The sequence below is a fragment of the Nelumbo lutea genome, chromosome 3, assembly GCF_056320005.1.
Source record: "Nelumbo lutea isolate HS-2025 chromosome 3, American lotus-T2T, whole genome shotgun sequence".
Lineage (NCBI taxonomy): Eukaryota > Viridiplantae > Streptophyta > Magnoliopsida > Proteales > Nelumbonaceae > Nelumbo > Nelumbo lutea.
In genome coordinates, this window is record NC_142686.1 from 24,239,884 (window position 1) to 24,260,966 (window position 21,083).

At 35.9% G+C, this 21,083-nt stretch overlaps 2 protein-coding genes across 2 annotated transcripts; one reads left to right on the plus strand and one right to left on the minus strand.

The window, feature by feature from the left end:
- The first annotated feature begins 540 nt into the window (after positions 1-540).
- Positions 541-9,149, plus strand: LOC148863665 (elongator complex protein). Its single transcript, XM_088976929.1, has 9 exons — positions 541-1,011; positions 1,096-1,188; positions 1,432-1,592; positions 1,747-1,799; positions 4,210-4,279; positions 7,533-7,759; positions 7,865-7,954; positions 8,114-8,189; positions 8,338-9,149. The coding sequence occupies exons 1-9, from the start codon at positions 845-847 to the stop codon at positions 8,535-8,537; spliced, it is 1,137 nt and encodes a 378-aa protein (XP_088833055.1). The 5' UTR covers positions 541-844; the 3' UTR covers positions 8,538-9,149.
- Positions 9,150-10,642: 1,493 nt separating this feature from the next.
- On the minus strand, positions 10,643-19,448 carry LOC148863666 (uncharacterized). The gene is made up of 10 exons (XM_088976930.1): positions 19,019-19,448; positions 18,323-18,418; positions 12,371-12,455; positions 12,030-12,151; positions 11,825-11,849; positions 11,642-11,725; positions 11,497-11,526; positions 11,066-11,171; positions 10,857-10,921; positions 10,643-10,680 (listed from the first exon to the last, which is right to left on the minus strand). The coding sequence occupies exons 1-9, from the start codon at positions 19,106-19,108 to the stop codon at positions 10,858-10,860; spliced, it is 702 nt and encodes a 233-aa protein (XP_088833056.1). The 5' UTR covers positions 19,109-19,448; the 3' UTR covers positions 10,643-10,680; position 10,857.
- Positions 19,449-21,083: the final 1,635 nt, after the last annotated feature.

The following is a 21,083-nucleotide window of genomic DNA, read 5'->3' on the forward strand; positions in this document are numbered from 1 at the left end:
ATACCCAATTAGAAGATAAAACATTGATTTGTTTGTTTAGACAGATTTGGGTATATATTTGGTATAGCTTCCATTTATTCATTAAATGTTTGTAAAATTGAGAAAAACAATAATAAAATTATTTATTGACAATTAGGCATCACGAGGCGCCATTAGGCACTATATCGGCAAAATAGTAAATAAATGCTTAATAATTGGGAGAAGCAAGGTTCAAAATATTGATACGCCCGATATGTCGATAGGGGCGTATCAGGCAAATCGATACCTTTTTTTTATTTTTTTTAAAACCGATTTAAGGGGGCGGTTTAGAGCTCCTTCACCCCCTGAATCGATCAGATCCCCGACACACCCGCTGTATGGGCATATTGAAGGAGTCCCAGAATGATACATATCGGCCCATATGGGCCTATCGATATTTTGAACCTTTAGGGAAAGCACTAAAATAAAGCTCTCCAAAAAGTAGGCGGGCGCGCACATAAATCAAGGCCCGCTTTTAACGCCCACTTGACATAAATTGCATTTTCGTTAATTAACTCTTCTATTCGGCTTTTGAATGGAATTCCACCAAACATGGCTTAACGAAAGCTAAAGCCCCTCCCAAACAGGCCCTGAATTCTCTCTGCGACTTCGACGGTGACTACATTCTTCTACCAAAGCGTGTATATTGCTTCTTCTGACTGACGTTCCATTGAACTTACTCCCAGTACAAGGGTTCTTATTTCCCTCCACCCCCACCTCTCTCTCTCTCTCTCTCTCTCTCTCTCTCATTTAGAAATCAACCAGCGGTTTGTAAAACATAAAGTGAATAAACCCATAAAACAAGGTTTTACTCTTGACGAAAGAAATGGCAGAACCAATTTGCAGAGTTTTGCGAGATGGAGCATTGGAGGGAGAGCATGCTCCTGCTCTCATGATAAAGGACTCTATGCACAGTGCTTTTGGACTTGATGTCTTCAATCATATTCTTTGTTCTCTTGCCTCAAACATATCTGCTGGAAAATCGCAAGCTCGGTTAGTTCCACTCAAGACTAAAAATCAACTTTTAATTTTCTTTGTCGATTTAAGTTAATTAATTTACATAATACTTTGCTACAGAGGTCTTGTGCTCGTTTCATTAAATCGACATCCGTCATTCTACACTGATTTGTTAAAGAGTAGAGGAATTGGTGTTGCCTCGTCCAATAAATTGTAAGAATATCTACCTCAATTTCTGGAGTAATAATCAGTGAACATTGTAGCAGTAGGTTAACTGAGTATTAACATCACGTAGGTTATTGAAACGATCTTTTCACTGTGTTGACAGCTTCTATTTCAATCAAAGTGTTAAGAATGAACTTATGCACTTTTTATCTTTTACTTTGTAATAGACAGTTTTTCTCCATTTATGTTTCCTTTTGATGCTTACTAATGTGGTTTGAATTGGTCGTATAGGATTCAGATTGTGGACTGTTATTCTGATCCTCTTGGTTGGAAGGATCGGCTTCTGGACCCTAGATGCATTACCAAGCTTTCTCCAAAAGCTACAGGTACTCTTTGCAAGGATATCAGGGATCTAGACAAGCTGCTCTCCGTAATCCTTGAACTTGGGAATGGTATACTTCTAGACTATGTCTGTGCTGCTATGCTAATTACTGCATGGTGATGAATTTCAGAAAGTATCCCTAGAGTTGTGGTTGTATTACCAAGCTTGTTTTCTCTTATAACTGCTATTTTCTTAAAACTCACATATGTAACTTATGGTTGCAGGATTGGTTGGAGTTGAACAAGGAAAAATCCACTTTTCAGTTGCTATAGACTTGGTAACCGTGTTTGTTGCAGCTTAAGTTTATTAGTAAGAGTGCGAATAGTATCTATAGGAAACACATGTTATAATGGAAGAAGCTAAAACTAGAATCTAAGATCCCTACTTATTAAACCAATATCTGGACTATCTTCCATATGAATATGGTTATAGTTGCATGTGGACTAGCTCATATAATGGCCTCTCAATGCATGGTTTAATTTTTCAAAAACCTGATATATAAAAAATACAATCAATGATTTCATTTTGGAACTCTTGTCAGTTTAGTTTGCTGTGGTGAAGGGTCTTGCCTTGTTCTTGTATTAGGAACTATATGAGTCCTTATTATTGATCCATAAGCATTGGAAGAATTATAATGTGCAAAAAATTTTGCGAGAACTTTCTACATTCATAGGCCAAATAATTGTTTATAAGTCCATGTATGGAAGCAGTGCACAGAAGTTAAGTGTACAACAGGGTTGGGCATAGTGATTTGAAGCCCATACGACCATTGAATTGCTTGCATGCCTCAGACCAAAAGTACATTTATGTTTTCTTAACCATAAGTTTTGTCCTACAGTTAGGGTTTCTTTCCGTAAAAGATAATCCTGTTTTTTTAACCATAATAGACGTGCAGACTGATTTGCCTAGCATAAGGAGAAATTTGAATCTTTTGCACTTTGTTTAATCTCCTTGGTGTACCACCATCTTCACCCTACACTAGATGAGTGCTGATCTATCACTTTTTTTACATTTCTCCTTAGGTCTCTCTGAGTTATTTGGTGGTATGAAATTCTTACATCTCTATCATCAACTTTCAGCTTCCAAGCAATGTGAGATTTGTTTGTGGACTAAATTAGAAGTTCATGCAAAGTACTGCTCCAGTACTTGTGACCCCCGGCTTCTTGTACATCTCAATGAGTTGTGAAAGCTTTGGCTAACTTGAATTGAGTTTTATACAAGTTAGGCAAGAGTTTTAATGCACTTTCCAACCTGACACAACCCTCCTTTATCTGGGCTTGAGATCAGCAGTGTAAGACAGGCTCATATAGGCAGAAACATGATTTCCCCTAGGAGTTTAATTAGAATAGGATCTTGTACATGTTTATCTGATTTAAGTTTTTACTGCAACCTGGTATATGAACAATAAACTCTTGGTTTTGTCATGTTGATCGACCACAACTGGAAATGGTAACTTGGAATCCTAACAAATATCTATCATTTCTCTGTTCTAATCATACAAGAGACTTCTGTCTGTAGGAGATAATTTGAGATCTTAAGTATCCAAGGTTGGTGGTGTGCATGAAGATGAATATATTGGGCATATATATCAAAATGCTTTCTGATAGCAGATTTGATTTCTGTTTGGTCACATTTGGCAAGTGAACTCTTTGATCTTTAGAAGGCAGACATGATTCCATAGTTTTGAACTATAGGTGCATTTAGAGGTTTCTACAGCATTTATACACAGCAAGGGCATCTGCCCATTTTCTGAAATCTGTTCCATATCCACATTTCAGAAAGATTCCAATGCTTAAAGTTAGACAAGATCTTTTCTGTAATCATATATCTTTGGTCTCACATATTGTTAGCACTTGTATAGTTTTCATACACTTGATTTAAGTTATTTTACTTAAATATCTCTTAATACGTTTAACAAAGCATATATTTGTGTCCTATTTTTGAGTTTATTGAAGTCAAGGTGTTCTATACCATGTGTAATTTACACTGGAGATGGCAATCTGGATGTCCCATGGATTTAATTTCTTAAAGGACTGCATGCTGGGGTTTTTGGAAGTAAACTTGGCAAGTCAAAAACATGATCTTTCATCATTCACTTAACAAGTAGTTTCCCTTAACTTAATACTGTGTTTGGTTTGAATGAAAAAGTAGGGAAAGGAAGGGAAATATAGGGAAACCTTTACAAACCTTGTATAGGTTTCCTTACGTTTCCCTTCCTTTCCCTACCTTTTCCTTCAAACCAAACATAGCCTAATGGATTCTTCGCCGATTTAGTTCTTCCATTACTGGTTCAAAGCAAATTCACTGCATAGCTATTTAAGCATCTTAAATTTGTAGATTCATGTACTCGAAACAAAAAGATGTTTTGGCTGTTACTTGGTGGAAGTTTGATCCAATATTTTGCATATATTGTCTTTTGAAATTTCATCTAATATCCATCATTTGCTCGTATACTTATTAGTTTTTTTGAAGACATTTGTTCATTTATTTCTGTAGCATATTTTCTTGCTAATAACTTTTTGAGATCTATAATACCTAGATACCTGTATAAGGGTGCCATATCATGTTGGATACTTTATTTTTTAGTGTAAACATTATATCTGACACATTGTCCGGCTGTTTCCTTGTTCTACCTTGGTACACATCGCTTTCTCTTGACATAACTTGATCCTTGAAATATTTTCCAGGTCACTGTAATATTAAGGCATACATCTCTGCAGTCAGTCTCACGCCTTATAAGCAACTTACGCAGCCATGGTATCATGTTCTTCTGTTGATATTTTTTTTTGTCCCTCTATTAAACTTAAAGCTTCTTGGTAAGCACGGCCAACAGTATTTTTCAAACTTTCATTTAGATGGCATGTCACTTGATTTTCAATTCTTGGCAATGCAGGGCTTAGTGGTTATTTCTTTCAAATAAATTCTGATATGAATACGGCTATGGGTATCTCATATAATTGGTTATATCTGTATATCATACTTCCATATCTAGTTTTTTATGGAAGGTGTCACTTCTGAGCTTATACCTTACCATTTTATTATATATATATATATATATATATAGTATGATTTGTTAAAATATACCAATTTACATAATTTCAAAGTGCTAATGCTATTAGAGTATCCATGCAGTATGCCAGTATTTGGTATATATTTGTGTTTGCCACCAGTATGCTGGGCATGTATAGGTACCCGGGTATTATAACCTTACTGCCATATGCCATTCACCATCCAAAAGAACATGAATTCAGAGATTTGCAATCACCAGTTTTCTGGGTGGAATCCATTGCTTTGTGGGCCTCAACTACCTTAGAGGTGTGCCACTTGCACAGTTGCACCAAATATGATTTTTCTCCCAATAGTCCTGAAGAAGTGTTCTAGAACTCAATTGCCAACATTTGTTCATAAATAGTTAAAATAAAGTTCAACCTAGGCAAATTCTTTTGGTAAGTTCTTTTTGGGTTTGTGTGTATACTGTATTTTTGTACTCTAGTACCCCACTTTTTGCCAGGGCCAGCTGTGAATTGGGTTGAGCAAACAATAACATCTAAGCACCACAAGTTTCATGAAAGAATTAGTGTGTAAAAAGATCAAGCTAAGGGGAAAATGAGATCATGTTGGATGTGCATGTCTGCATGATAGTGACAATCATGAAATTTAAAGCTATAATTGATCAAAAAAAAAAAATCAAAGCTATAATAATGTGCAAGGTAGGATACATTCACTTATCATTTTTCTTCTTTTATTTGGTAGTGGTGTTTATTTTTAGGGATGCAAACAGATCTGATTGGACTCAAATTGGGGTATATCTGAATTCGGTCCGATGCATAAATCTTATATCTGATCTGATCCATTGGCCCGGTGGATAAAGATTAATCCAAATTCGAATTAAGGATGTCAGATATCTGAATCTGATCCAATCCGATTTAATTACCCATAGGTCTGTAAAAATTTAACAAATTGTTAACAGAAAAGAAAAAACAGTTTATACAAAGAAGAAAAATACAAGAACATATAAAAAAAGAAGAAGAATACAAGTACATATAAAAAAAAAAAGAAGTACAAGCATTTCTTTCAACCTTTTTTGTCATATATATTTCAAACAAAATGGGGTATACATGTCTTTCAGAAAACAACATAAATAATATAAAACATTAAATTACAAAATGCAATATAAATATATTTATAAATAATGTATGCATGTATAAATATATTTATAAATAATAGGGGTGGATTCGAGTTGAGTCGAGCCGAGTATCTAGTTATTTGATCTCAGCTCAACAAAACAACATCAGGCTCGAATTTGGGCTCAAGCTCGATTTGAGCTAGAGACATTTTCTCGAATTTGGCTTGACTCAAAAGCTCATATGTTTGAGCTCAGCTCAACTCAAGTTTGATAATAACCAACCCTATTTTTTTTATCCGACCTGATTCAAAGTATCTGACAGTGGAACATCTGTCAGATATTCCTATTTGAAATAGGATCAGTTTCAAATTTGAATTGGATCACAATCCAATCCGTTTGCACCCCTATTTATTTTAGTGGGTTGGGGAGTGTGGAGAGGACTGATTACTAGCCATGGCTAACATGGCATAACGGAAGAGCTTATCCTTGTTTATTTATCTGATAGTCTATATAATTACTAATGGTTACTTCACACATCAGAGAAGCAAGGGACAATCAGGATGCCTGAAAAAGCAATTGCCTCTCTGTTTTACTAATTACCACTTCCAAGGGTATGCTTCCCTAAGATAGATGCCAAAAAAAAAAAAAACATTTTCCTCGGATTGATAAAGAATTTTCACTATCACACTGCCTGTTCGCTTCATTTTACCGATTTTCATCTTTTACTAGATACCTTTTGTATCAGGCTCAGTTTTGATATGCCTTTGAAAGGTCCCATAGAAGTAGTAGGATAAGAAACTCAATATAGCCAGAGGTCTAATTATTATACATATGAAAGGCCATTAGCCAATGTTGGTCCCAGCTATCTGTGGTCTTGGGAGGGGTAGACTGGGTATGGTCCTAACCATAAGCATTTATTTTTTTTTTGCACAAGTGGTCACTCTTAGACTTGATGCTGCATTCCGATCATTATACATATCTTCGGCAAGAAACTGAATCAGATCAAGATTTCTGGTTCTTTCTCTTATTCTATATTGATTTCTTTCAAATTCCTTAAAGGGCACCCTTAGAGATTAAGTTGTTGGTAGTATTGCTCATCACTCTCTTTGTTTGCCAAGTTAGGACTTTGTTTTGACTTTTTACACTCTTTTCTGTTATGCATTCAACTGGCAATTAAATTTATATCATTTAGAACTTTTTATTTGATCCTTGTGATCATCTATGAATTTGGTATTTCCATGATATGGGCGCCTCTAAAGTTTTGCTGGCAATTAGGAATAGTGAACCAAAATCTATGCAAAAATATTTCCTCCAATGAGAGCCAATGCCCTAGGCCTTCTTTGTATTCAACTTCTGCCTAGTTACTTCTAAATGATTTTAGATATCCAAAGGTAGTTTTTATTGATCAATATTATTGTTCAAGAGAAACTTCAAAGATGACGTAGTTCTTTTTTTCTTTTATTTTGGTACATTCATACAAATCAAATAAACTCCAAAATTACATTTCTCATTTTCTTTTATTTTCATTTATATATTTTTTTGATAAATTATTTTCATTTTTATATTTATTTAACTAAGCATTTATCCATTTAGGTTTCCAATAACACGATTCTAGGAAGCCAAGTTTCAATCAGAATAACACGAGAAATAATATTAAAGAAACTTATTTTTGTTCTTTACTGATAAAATATGTAGTAAAAAAAATGGGTCTTTTGCTAGATTTAGGACTTAGTGGGAATAACTTTAGAAACAACGGAAATTAGTGCAAAGAGATCCTACCAATTAGGTCTCTAGTAACACCATAAATTTCCCCAACTGAGATTATTTTAAGATGTTAATCTGACACCTAATGAAACAGATTCTGCTTTTCTGTTTTGGCTGCAGACCAAGTTTCAAGTGTATTTTGGTTGATCCATTCAGACCTTCATGAGATGAAGGCTATAGCAGCTCTTGAATATATGTCTTCTATGGTTGCTAATTTAGAGCCAATTGGTCAATCACCAAATGAACAGAGAGGACATTTTGAGAAGCTTTTGTGGATTGAACAAAATTCTAATAAAGGAAAGTTCCATGTTCGGTTCAAGCGTAGAAATGGAAGAGTTAAATTGATGGTTCTCTCTCTTGCCTGTGCCTTGTTCTTCACATAAAATGAAAAAATCTATCATATTAGACTGGTTTCAAGTTGTGCTATCTAACATTTATAAAGTCATGTCCAGTCTGAAGAATTTCTTGTGGAGCAAGGAGGCATTAAGTTCATTACTGTTTCTTCGGGAAATGGGATGATTGATCAAAGCCTTTTACCGAAGGTCAGTTAGATTATCTTTCGTGGTTGGAATTTAGAATATTCAATTGCACCCAAATGCCATGTACATCCGTAGCTTTTTTGGCTGCACACATTTTCAAATAGGGATATCTATACTTGTATTTTGTATGTTTTCAATATTTACAGATGCTCTATTCAACAGGTGCAGTTCAATCTCCAGCTATCAGAGAAGGAACGGGTTGACAGGGCAAAGGTCGTACTTCCATTTGAACACCAAGGTATGGCTGCACAATCCGAATTTGAGTTTTCCAAAGTCTAGCTTTGGTTGGTATTGATTGAAATATGTTACTTGAGTTCTGAACGCAGTTGTTTATTGTGGTAAATACTGCCTGTTTAGTTAGTGGCTACTATCTTGTTCTTTTTCAGGAAACGGTAAATCCATGCAGATTTATGATGGTCGAAAATCTCTCACAGAGGGCCATAATAATCTGAGTACACCAGCTTCAACCACTAAAAAAATTCATACAGAAGCTGATTGTGGCAAGGGCGAGATACACTATATTCGTGATTCAGATGATGAGATGCCAGATTCAGACGAGGACCCAGATGATGATTTGGACATATAAATCCACCCTCTTGCTGGGGAACTCTCTGATGATCTGGAGGTTTCTGTTATGTTGTATGATGAGAAGAAACGTTCCCCTGAAAGGGGGATTCTATTCACGCATGCTAGATAGCTAGAAACCTGCAAGTTTATTGCTTTTCTCTTTCCAGAAGGGAAAGAATTCCTAGATGCAGCTGCTCGAGTTTCTTTGGGAAGCCTTTTGAATAGAAGGGGACTCAACTTCTTGATTTGAGTCTTGCCTGAAGAAAAGCAAACTTGATTTGTTTCTACACCTTTTGAGGTTAACAGGTTTGATTTATGTTACTCTTTGTGAAGGATTTATGCTTAAGCTAATTTATGCTAAGGTGGCATAGTGAAATGGAGTTGTTCATTTGATGGCAAAGTGCTTCAGATGTCTTTTGAAATTCTAGTTCAATGTATCGTATGGGGCTTCAGACATCTTTTGACGACTGACGGCTAAGGGCTCGAATTATTCATTTGATTGATGGTTTTGGATGAGACTAGAGAGTATATCTTTGTTCTACTTTTTTACGTGTTTAGTTGCATGTACTAACTACTAATTACCAATATAAATGGGTAATATGTTGACAGAAGAGAGATGCTTTTGGCCCAATTGGAGCATGAATAATCACATCTCTGCTCAATTTGTAAGCAAACTGATAGTAAATGCACAATGGTTGCTTGTTTATTTTGCAAATGCACGTTGTTTTATTTTTTATTATATTCTCATCTTTATTACCTCGAATAATAATAATAGTAATAATAATAATAATAATAATAAATGGATAAATATTATTATTTTGACTTCCATCTGTCCATGCACGTATCATGAACCTTTAACTTAAGGTTCACTCTGTAATCCTGCCAAGTAGACGTTCAGACTCCAAACTCTAAAATCAGGATGCTCATTGTTCAATGGCAATTTGGCAACATCACAAGCATTCCTTCCTGTTGTTCTTTTGACTAAACTCACTTGAACAAAATGTTTAATATTGAAAGAAGGGTCTCGCAGATGGTCGTATGGTTTATGTTCTATCACTTCCTTTTCTCGTATTATTTTCTATAGCCAAACTGGTTGCAATGTACTGAATAATGTTTGTAATTCCATGGTCATGCGTTAAAAGAGTAAATACTCAAGCTCAACTGAGAATTGTAGAAATGTTAGCATAAATCTTTTTGGATGGGAAGTGAATCAGAGATCTACTGCCGGCAAAGGTTAATAAAGAATGAACCTGTAGCAATTAGTGCTACATGAGGTATTATGATTTCTAATGAATACGAGCTGATATTCTGAGATGTACATAATAAAAAGTTAAAAACATAAGGAATAAAAGAAAACATCATAATTTCTGTACAAGGCCTACTATAATTCTCTTTGGGCTTGGGTAGCTTTGCAGTTCTCCAGCTAAGAGTGGATTAAGGTTATGGAGGTCAAACACTGGGGAATACAGAGATAGCTATCAAGTGAGATCTTCCAAGTGCTAACAAGAGTCGTCACCCAATTGCCTCCTTGGTATGACTTGTATGATTGATTTCATGGCTAAGAGGCTCAAAATCTCTGTAAGCCAGAAGATGCACATTGGCTTAGGCCCTTAAGATGATGAGATTAGTTAACCCGGCACCACAGTATTAAGTGGTTGCATGTGATATTGAGTACCTTTCAATAAGGTTTAAATCTCTTGATGCAACTTACTGCTAAAATCAACTGACGTGATTTTGGCTCAAGTAGTATCCATATAAAAATTCCATATGATCTCCTATTTTCCTTAATGTCTAATAACATTGTTCCACAAGTTGAATATCAGTGTCAAGTTGAACATGGACATGCAATAGAAGGCTTATGGATGAGAATGCGATCACAATGTCTGAAATGTTTTCCAAGCTGACTTGACTCATGGCATTGTGGGTTGAAGCTCTTGTATATCCTTTTTGAGCTGATAATCTGAGTCTGGGTCCATTATTCATGCACAGTTTCCAGCAGTTCGGATTTATTGGAATTTCTCGGGGCTGTTTGATAATGATTGAATATGTTGTGTTTTAGTGGATAAACTAATTAAATAATAAAATATTCAAGCATATTAATCAACTCAACTTCAGCTCCAGCCATTAAGGAGTTCACAATCTCTTCCTTCATTACTTATCCACTAAAAGACAAAGCAACAAGTCATTCAGTTCAACCACATTAGCTGTTATAAAATGACACCTGAGATTTTGACTAGAGAGGTTCAGGATCCTCAAGCCCAAAACTACCTCATTGAAGACATAGCAGGTTCTGCATGTAAGAATATAATAAAATAATGATCATGTAAGCAAGTGGTACCTCAAGACAAGACGACAAGTCCTAGGTACATGGCTCCACAGAGAAACAAAAATGATATTAATCCCCTGTAATCAGATTTAAATATAAATTAGCTTCCAGAAGGATGAAATATTTGTAACTAGGGAGGGAAGCTGCATACATGTGGAACTATTAAGGCAATCGAGACACATTTACAACAAACAAGGGCAAGGGCAAGGGAAAACGCTCACCAGATAACTCCCCATGCAACACCATTGCAAGGGCATGGACAATGGTCTGCAAATTTTTCAGCATCACTGGTGTGAACTCTTCGGGATATTAGATCATCATATATATCTGCATAAATACAGGTGGTACAGGACATAATTTGGCGTTACAGAACTAGATGGCTAACCCACAAATTAGGGTTGATCAATTGGTTCAATTCCAGAATGCTGAACAAAAGAAAGGGCAGCCCAGTGCATGAGGCTATCGCCAATGTGGGGTCTGGGGGGCGGCAGATGCACACAGCCTTACCCCTGCACATACAGAGAGGCTGTTCCCAAGATTTGAACCCTGGTCACCCAGGTCAAAATGGAATGACCCAACCATTGCGCCAAGGCCCACCCTCAGAATGCTGAACAAAAGAAACCTGAAAGAAATCCTAGTAGAAGATACATACCATATACTGAAAACAAGCTGTTCATTACACCTACAATGTGCAGATTGATACAGTCAACATACTTTCTTCCAGAAAAACAAAAATAGAAAACACTTTGCAGTCTGTTGCATAAAGAAAAGGAATTGCATAAGCATAAAGCATATACCAATGAACATAATGATGTATCTAAGAATGCGGACTTTTGTCGTTTCTTGTAAAAGCCAAATTACGGCAAGGAAAATGATAAACCCTGGGAAGTTCAGTAAAGACATTAGAATTGTGTTTGTATTTTATTGAAAACTATGAATATTAGAGAAAGCAAAAGTTGTCAAGAGCTTGAAAAAGTTACCAATACAAAGTCCTCGAAGTGTCCACTGTTAAATAGGAAAAAGATGATCAATAAGCCAAAGATGATCAAGAAGCCAAGTAAACAGGCAGGCATGAAACTCAGAAGTTTTATGAAAAATAACATCAGAATGTTGCATTTGCATAGGATAGGAAAAATATGTTTAGCAGAGACTCTTATCAATAATCTAAATATAAGAAGTACTCACATTTTTAGCAACAAATAGTACAATAAGCAAGGCTATACCAAAACATGCAGCAGCAATTCTTGCAGTTAGAAGATTTGTAGATGCCAGTATAAGAACCATTCCCCAAAATGAAGAACCAATGTCTGGAAAGTTCCATACAATTTTAAAGCCACTAAAAAAATCAATAACAAATACAGAATGGTATTAACTTAAATTTTAGATGGATCCGAGAAAACTAACTAGTTAAGGATACTAGGCCCAATCATGAATTTTGCAAATCTAGCATTGCTGCAAATGAAATTCCAACAAACTGAAATGAGATCTTATGAGACCAAAAAAAGATAAGGACAGAAGTACATTACATCCAGCAGGCAAAATTAACCAATATACACCACCACGAGTTTGTGTAACTCCACCTTCATTTGCATGAACTTGGATCCCCTCCACCTGCATATTTAAGTAGAATATCCTTGTTCAGAAGCAACTCTAGAATCTAGAGCCGACAGATAAAATTATAACCATAGAGTCGGGAGAATCCTAATCAAATAGTGGAACTAATCATCAAAAATTGTTTGTACTTGTAGAAGAACAGCATAGAAAACCAATAAAAACATCATAAATTATTTCACCAAATAAACATTACTAGTTGCAGGGTCTTGACTCTTGAGCATATAAATTTTGAGAGAGAATGGTGAAGTATTTTATTAAATAATCTAAAAATGTATACAAACCTTGCCCGGTAAGGCACTGGACAAGGCAAGTATTAACCTTATACATCCCCAAAACCACTATTCATCAAATGATCAAATCATACAAAAAAGATTGCTATGACAAAAAAAGAGCAGAAAGGAATATTCTTGAAAAACTTGTGTGTCGCCACCAATGAGTAAATCCTACCACGACTGCCTTTTAAAACTCTCTCTTCTGAACTGAACTTGTCTTCAAAAAGCCTCCTGTTTCTTTCCTGATTGACAACAGCATTGCTGCCAGCACAACCTTCCAAACAATCCTTCCTTTCCCTGACAAACCACCCACATTCTAGATCTTTAGCAAATCCATCAAGTTCCTTGGGAAACACAGCTGAACTCCAAGCACCCTCAGAGATTTCATCTGTATCTCCCAAGTGAAGCAGAAAAAGATGCTCCACCTCCTCAGAATTGTTGCCACACAGCACACATCTACTGGGTTCTACCATCAAACCTCTCTTTGATAAATTGTCAACTGTTAAGCACTTCCCTAAAACTGTTACCCACACAAAGAAAGACTTTGAGGGGAGCACCGGAGCAACTGATCTCCAGACCCTATTTTCAGGGAAAGAAACCTCCTCAACATTACACAGACTGCTATTAAAAGATTTGACTGAAATTTCCTGAATTATCCCCTAACCAAATTCTCTTATTCATCCTTGCACTGTCCACCCTAAATGTATTAAGGATTTGCGTCAATTCTTCCCATTGATCTACTTCCCAATCATTCAGGCTCCTTCTAGAAATAGGATTCCAAACTCCCACGCTTCCTTCCTGAGAGAACACCTCCGATACCAAATATTCCTTGTTGAGAGCAATTTCATATAAAGTTGGAAATATGTTCTTGAGAGGGATAACCACCACACCATACCTCTTGCCAGAAACTAACTCTTGACCCATCTCCTATTTCCAACTTTATCCCCTGTTTGAAATCCCTTGTTACTTTCTGCATGCCCCTCCACACTGCACATCCATAAGAAAGATTTGATTCAATTGGCTCCCAGTTTGAATTCCTTGAACCTTATTTATCCAATATCACTCTTTTCCAATGATGTGTGTTGTTCATTCCACTTCCAAAACCACATCCCTAGGCAAGCCACATTGAAATTTCTTAATTTTCTTATCCCTAAACCTCTTGCCTTTCTTGGCCTACAGACTTAACTCCAATTGACTAAGTAGAACTTGAACTCTTCATTCCACCCCTGCCACAGAAAATTTCTCATTTTCCTCTTCAAAATCTTGGCCTTACTAGTTGGGATGGGGAACAGGGACAGTAGATAAGTGGGGAGAGAAAACAGAACATTTTTGCTTAGTGTTAGTTTTCCACCCTTTGACAAATACTCTGATTTCCAGATTCTAGAAATAGGATTCCAAACTCCCACGCTTCCTTCCTGAGAGAACACCTCCGATACCAAATATTCCTTGTTGAGAGCAATTTCATATAAAGTTGGAAATATGTTCTTGAGAGGGATAACCACCACACCATACCTCTTGCCAGAAACTAACTCTTGACCCATCTCCTATTTCCAACTTTATCCCCTGTTTGAAATCCCTTGTTACTTTCTGCATGCCCCTCCACACTGCACATCCATAAGAAAGATTTGATTCAATTGGCTCCCAGTTTGAATTCCTTGAACCTTATTTATCCAATATCACTCTTTTCCAATGATGTGTGTTGTTCATTCCACTTCCAAAACCACATCCCTAGGCAAGCCACATTGAAATTTCTTAATTTTCTTATCCCTAAACCTCTTGCCTTTCTTGGCCTACAGACTTAACTCCAATTGACTAAGTAGAACTTGAACTCTTCATTCCACCCCTGCCACAGAAAATTTCTCATTTTCCTCTTCAAAATCTTGGCCTTACTAGTTGGGATGGGGAACAGGGACAGTAGATAAGTGGGGAGAGAAAACAGAACATTTTTGCTTAGTGTTAGTTTTCCACCCTTTGACAAATACTCTGATTTCCAGATGCTAGATTCTTCTCCATTCTTTCCACCATTAGTTCCCAAATCTTCTTAGATATGCATTTCTCTCAAAGTGGCATTCCCAAATACTTTGTCAGCAATTTCCCAACTTTTCAACCCACTATATCTGCCAACATGTCTAAATTATGATCATCCCCCACCACTAAGCCTCAAAATTATTTTAACTCATACAATTTTGTTTAGTAACCTATTCAATACCATAATTGGTTTGTAGGTGAGTTAGACAAATGGAACAACAAAACTCTTAATTGTAACTTAATTCTTTGTATGAAATTTTTGAATAAAAGGATTGTACCATGTGAGTTGTACAAGTATCTTGAAAGACACCGAAGGGAGTGTTAATCAGTATAGTTTCTAACTTTACACCCATGGGGTATATCTATATATCTATTATTTTCTTAGCATGGTTTTTTTGTACCTCAAGACAAGGTCCTATATAGAGTGAAATGACAGAAGAAACCCATCTAATTGATGCAGGTTGGCTTTCCTAGCAGAGCTATTTTGGTAATTTCATCAAAATAGAAGATTAGGGCCATGTAAAATGGAATGATGGAAGAGAACTGTAGTCAGCGAAAAGTGAGGATTAGGCTTCACTAAGAGTTGTGAGGAATCACTCCTTAAGAGATGGTTAAGAGTTCCTTTTGAAGCAAAGGGTGCCATTTTGTGGAGAATCACCCATTTTTCTACAGTATGGGGCATATGCCATATGGACAGAATGGAATCAGAGAAGTTTTGAAGAAAAGTCCCATCCTTTGCACAGGATATGAAAAGATATCAGCTCCTTCATCATGGATTAGGTTTTGTTTCATATGCACTTCAAAGGAAGAACCAGATTAAATTTTAAGATATCACGGAGCACTAAGGTTTGCTTCTGTCTTCTTTTGATGTTTGTCTTACTCTAAAGAGCACAATGTTTAAAAAGGTCATTTTGTTCTCTTGATCTACAGTTGTCCACATCAGTTTATTCTTTCCGTTCCTCTTATTGCTTCTCAACCCCTCAGATTTTGTTTTGTTTTCTTTTTGATTTTAAAAAAAATAAAAATTAAATATGGGGCTATTTTAACTCACCCATAATCAATTCAGTTTCCCTTTAATTAGGAAACTGAATGTAATAACTCCCCTATAAAATATGGGCAACTTTTAACACCAGTCCATGCACCACATGGATCTCTTCCGGCAGTATTAATAAAATTTTGTTAAGTTACCAATTGAAAAAAAAAATTCAGAATAGGCTTCAATTATTGATTAATTGGATAATATTGTTAAACAAAGTTATTTTACAGAGTAACTACATGCTTTAACTCTAGCAGGGTTATAAAATTAATCTCTCACTTTTCTTCATTGTAATAAAGCAGTTGAAAACGTTATGTCTCCAAAAGCGTTCAACGGGAAAGAAAGAACCAATGTTTCAAAAAGCATGTGAAGTGTGTGCCTAGAGCATTTGAATTATGACTCATGCCCCTAAGTGGTGGAACCCCTTGCATCACGTCTCCATGTTCTAAAACATTGGAACGAATCAAAGGGTGTTGTATCACCATTACTTTACCTCATTTGAATCCTTCAAGCTGAAACCAAAAGGTTAGAATAAGGCTTTATTGATTAATTTTGTGAGTTGTTGGAATTTTCTGACTGATTGATGTGAACTTTAGAGCCAAAACTTAACTTGAAAAAAATATAAAAAGGTATACTACTGATCAATGAGCAGAATTGGGTTTGGAAAAGGGTACTAAAAGAATGCTAAAGAATCTTTAGAATTTGTTGATAATAGTTCTTCCAATCTGCCAAAAGCGGTATCTTATTTCCCCAATAGATCCAGGCTTATGGATTTTTCTTCGTACTCAAGTTCTTAGGGCTACATAACAGGGAAAACCCATCCCCATACCCTTAACCCCCAAACCCTGGTCGCAGTGGGATTTGATCCAGTCTCTGCTAAAAACAGCCGGAGATCCCACCAACTGACCCACAATCAATTGGTTCAGGTTTATGGATTTGGATGATCATATTTGTTCTTTGAAAATGTGGATATGTTGAAGGACACATTTGTTTTTCGGTAAGGGGGGGGAGTTGGTCAATGGGAACAATCCCACATTCTTTTTGCAGATTCTTGTAGGACCCACGGAAAAGTTACTTTCCTTGGGTATCACTAACCTGGTCCTGGTGGGTAAATAACTTGGGTATCACTTGCTCTTCTCCCAGGTGGATAAATAACTTTCACGCCTGGGGGGAAAGTTGCCAGCACATGATGGGACAATATTGTCCCTTCAAATTTTATCTTTTTAAGGATAAAATGTCATTATCTCACTAACCTGGGAAATAAAAGAACACAGGTCCAGGTAAATGGCCAAAAGAAAAACGAATGGGGAGAGGTTCTGAGGTGTTACACTTGCTTATCTTCTGATTCTATGTTGTAAAAATTTTATGATTTATGATATGATTCACAATTTGAATCATGAACCTCAAGGGTTCCAATTTGAATCTTATGCCCAAATCCTTTTCAAAATCATATGATTTTTGTTTGAATCCTACAATTTGATTCATTAATCTTATTATTTATATGATTCCTGTGATTTACTACAATTCAAATAAGTTCAATTAAGGATTAGTTCTCTACTTTGTCATTTTTTGTTTATATTTATTTTTGTCAAGGGAGACTTGTTTTTAAGCCCTTACTAGAAAATGATTTATATACGTTATTTAAGACCAGACATTGAGTTTATTTTCTATTATATGTATTTTAAAGAGCCAATATGTGGATTATTTGACCTTCAAGTCAAACTTGATAATATCATCTTAGGCTTGTATTATTAATATATGTGGTAAATTCTATTGCTTTATGTGCGTATATGGTAGTTATGGATTAAAAATAGGATAAAATCATTTTTCTATACATATTTAACTTTTTCATATATCTTTATTTAAATTTTTAGCAAGTTTATAAAAAATAGAAATAATCTTACGATTTACGATTCCATTAACTTTCTCTACAATTTATGATAGGATTATGATTTTCAGAACACTGCTTCTGACTCAAATTCCTAAATCTACAAAAACTTGGGAGGTTTAAGAAAACTAACAGGTTTCAATCTTAGAGCCCATGACAGAGTCAAATGGCTAAACAAAACTCATGCATCTGGCCCCAAATAGTTGGGGTATGGCTTTGCTAATTTAATTGGAATTGAACAGTTAAAAATCTTAGAACTAACTGGAATACCATATGAAAACAGGTGATAGGTCAAATAGTTATTAGAATCAGTAATTATCTAGAAACAAATGCAGTGGCCTAGGAACTTCATCAGTAAAGAAATATGTATTTACAATTTTACATGTTTCTAAATAAAGTAAAAATACAAACACACGTGCACAATACATTTTTAATTATGTTAAATTCATTCGATACATACACACATACATGTATTTAATTATATTAAATACAAAAACACATACACAATCTATTGTATATAAATGGTGGCTATTAATTAGTTGAAAAAGAAAATATAGTCTCTTTATTACATGTTGCCGGTATGTATCTATAATTTATCAATTTATGTATGTGGAAAGTCAGAAGAGATATAGGTTCTTACATGACCACATGTTAGTTTGCAAGCAATAGCATGACTTGCTTCGTGGAGAAAAACAGTGATGAGCTTGAATGGTGTCAAAAATATTGTCCTCCAAAGCTACAAGGAACCAAACAGAAATAAAATCAAAGAAATGTTAGCAAACAACAAAAACAAATAACACAGCCATAAATTCAAAATCTGATAAGAAGATAGATCGACCGTCTGAAATTTCTTTCCCGCAATCGTCCCATGTGTTAATCCAACTAGATTATGGCTAATATACTTACTGTCCTGGATCTCTGATCTACTGGTAAAGAAAATACAGAATCTCAATATCAAAATATCTAATGAAGGAAAACAAATGTGAAAGCTCCAAACCTCAGAAGGAAGTCCCGAAGCACTTCACAGTAAATCAATTACTGTTAGTTTTAACGGCTGCCAATTCTTTGTGAATTTAAGCTAACAAGAAAGACTAAGAACATAATGCCACGCCCACTAATGTGAATACAATAACAGAAGGATTATTCGTGAAGAAAATTATTCAATCAAAACCATTTGCCTTTCTGTAGAACTCCATTTCTAAAATCTACTAGACTCTAGACATATCCAATGGCCCCAACGCACCACCAACTCAAACACAGAATGACAGAAAAGAAGGAAGCTTTTTCTCAAAAATAGGAGTACCCATGAACATGAAAGAAATGAACTAAAACATACCGCGAGGATTGCAACAGTACAGATTCCTACGGTCGTCAGAAACACGACCTGGTCATGCTTACAACAGTTTTTGAGCTCCCAATTCGGCATCCCTAATGCGTATTGTCAAGACACAAATAGACCAATTAAACTATTCCGAGCTCAAATGAACCAAAAGAATGGAAGAATACAGGGAAGAATCAAATAGGTGTCCACGGTAGTTGAGATCTGGTGAACACAGAGAGAGAGAGAGAGAGAGAGGGAGTTTCAGAGGTTCCTTCCTCCCTTTCTCTCTCCTGTTCTCTATCTGAATGGGCGAAACCGGAACGTTGGTGGAAATGTCAAGCGACTAATTCCGTGTTTAGAGCTTCAAAATTTTTAATTTCTGTGGGTTCATGTCCGAGACAACTCTCAGGAAGGATTGGCTAAACTGCATTTAGCTTGCTCTGCTACTCCATTGAAGTCGTCCTTTCCACTTCAAAGACGAGACCAACGGCAACCACGAGGTCCACGACCCGGCCCGATATCCTCTTGCCAGTAATAAATTTATGGCCCCACCCCAAAAGGTGCGGGTCCCATGTATTTTATTACTGGCATATAACAATATCATTGATTTTACAGCCCGTTGAACAGCCAACGCGTTCAACTAATCCTTATAACTTAGACCCCATACGTTGAGTAAGAGTAACACAATCGACCATGACCACAAGGTCCATAACTCCATTAGGTCAAACGGGTTGAATCTGGAGCGGATCTATTCAATCCATACTTTAGGTCCTGTTCGGTTCGCGGGATTGAGGGTCTGGAATCGGAATCGGAATGGGCTATTTCCATTCCAACTGTTTGATTGGATGAAATTAGAATCTTATTTTCATTTCTTCTGGAATTATTTTCTCCCATTTGAGAAAATGATCATTTTTTATCCTCTCTTAGGAATGAAATTCTATTCCTACTGATTCCAACTTCCATTCTCATTCTTATTTAAACCAAACATGTTATAGGAATGGACCATTCCGATTTCGATTCTGAAAGATTTCGATTCTGATTCCGATTCTAATTCCAAGAAAAATGTGCTCGAATATCATACCCGGATCATATGTAAGGATCTATTCCTAGTAAAAAAAATGTTTCATGGGAGTTTTTGAATTCCTTTTATTCATGATTACTGTCGGTATTTGGTATCTAAATCTGATGGATAAGATTCAATAAGAATTGAAATATTGTGATCCAATGTATTTACTATCTCCCTAGTCCCTACCTAATAAATTCAAAAGAAAAATACCTCCATGATAGGGTTCATGTCCGGTTTAAATTTTAATCGAACCCCCCTGTAAAATTAAGTTCAAATCAGCCGCCCACAACATCCCATAGCATATCTCCGCAATATATTGAAAACATCTCCCGATAATAATATCTACTTTAAACTCCATCATATTCACTTGAAGCTAGGGACAAGAATTTCAATTATATGGGGCTTGGCTTAGGGTTTGGGCCCATAAAAAATTTGACAAATTCAATCCCAAACACGACCCAAATTGCACCCCTTTATGGACTACTAAAAGAAAACGCACAGTGGCTTGTCTCCAAAGTGAGCCAAAATCTCCTTTCCATAAAAAAAACTGTATATACAACATCCAACTACACTATAGAAATATTTTCTGTACATGTATATTAAATTTATGGGAAGATATTTCTTGAATGCTTGTACTCTTGAGTGCACAAGCTTGTAAGAGATCCCATCTTCAACCTTCAGGCATGATTCCACATTAACATTTTCCAACCATAAAAATTGTCGATGATTAAGGGAGTCTCACTCATCATATTCAACCCTCATAATACAGATAGATACCCTCATACCCATTTGAGTCCAAATCATCTAATTAAATGTTCGTTTGGGAGGGTTGAAGCGCAGCAGCTTTTGGCTTTCCATGGCGAATCCTACACAGTCCTTTAAGCTATGTTTGATGAAACATCAAGAGAGCCCACGATGTGGATCTCAAGATTCAAAGTATTAATACGTTCTGGTACGCTGAAAGGGCTGCATCAACCTTTTGAATCTTGTGTATGTATTTTTTTTTAACTCTTT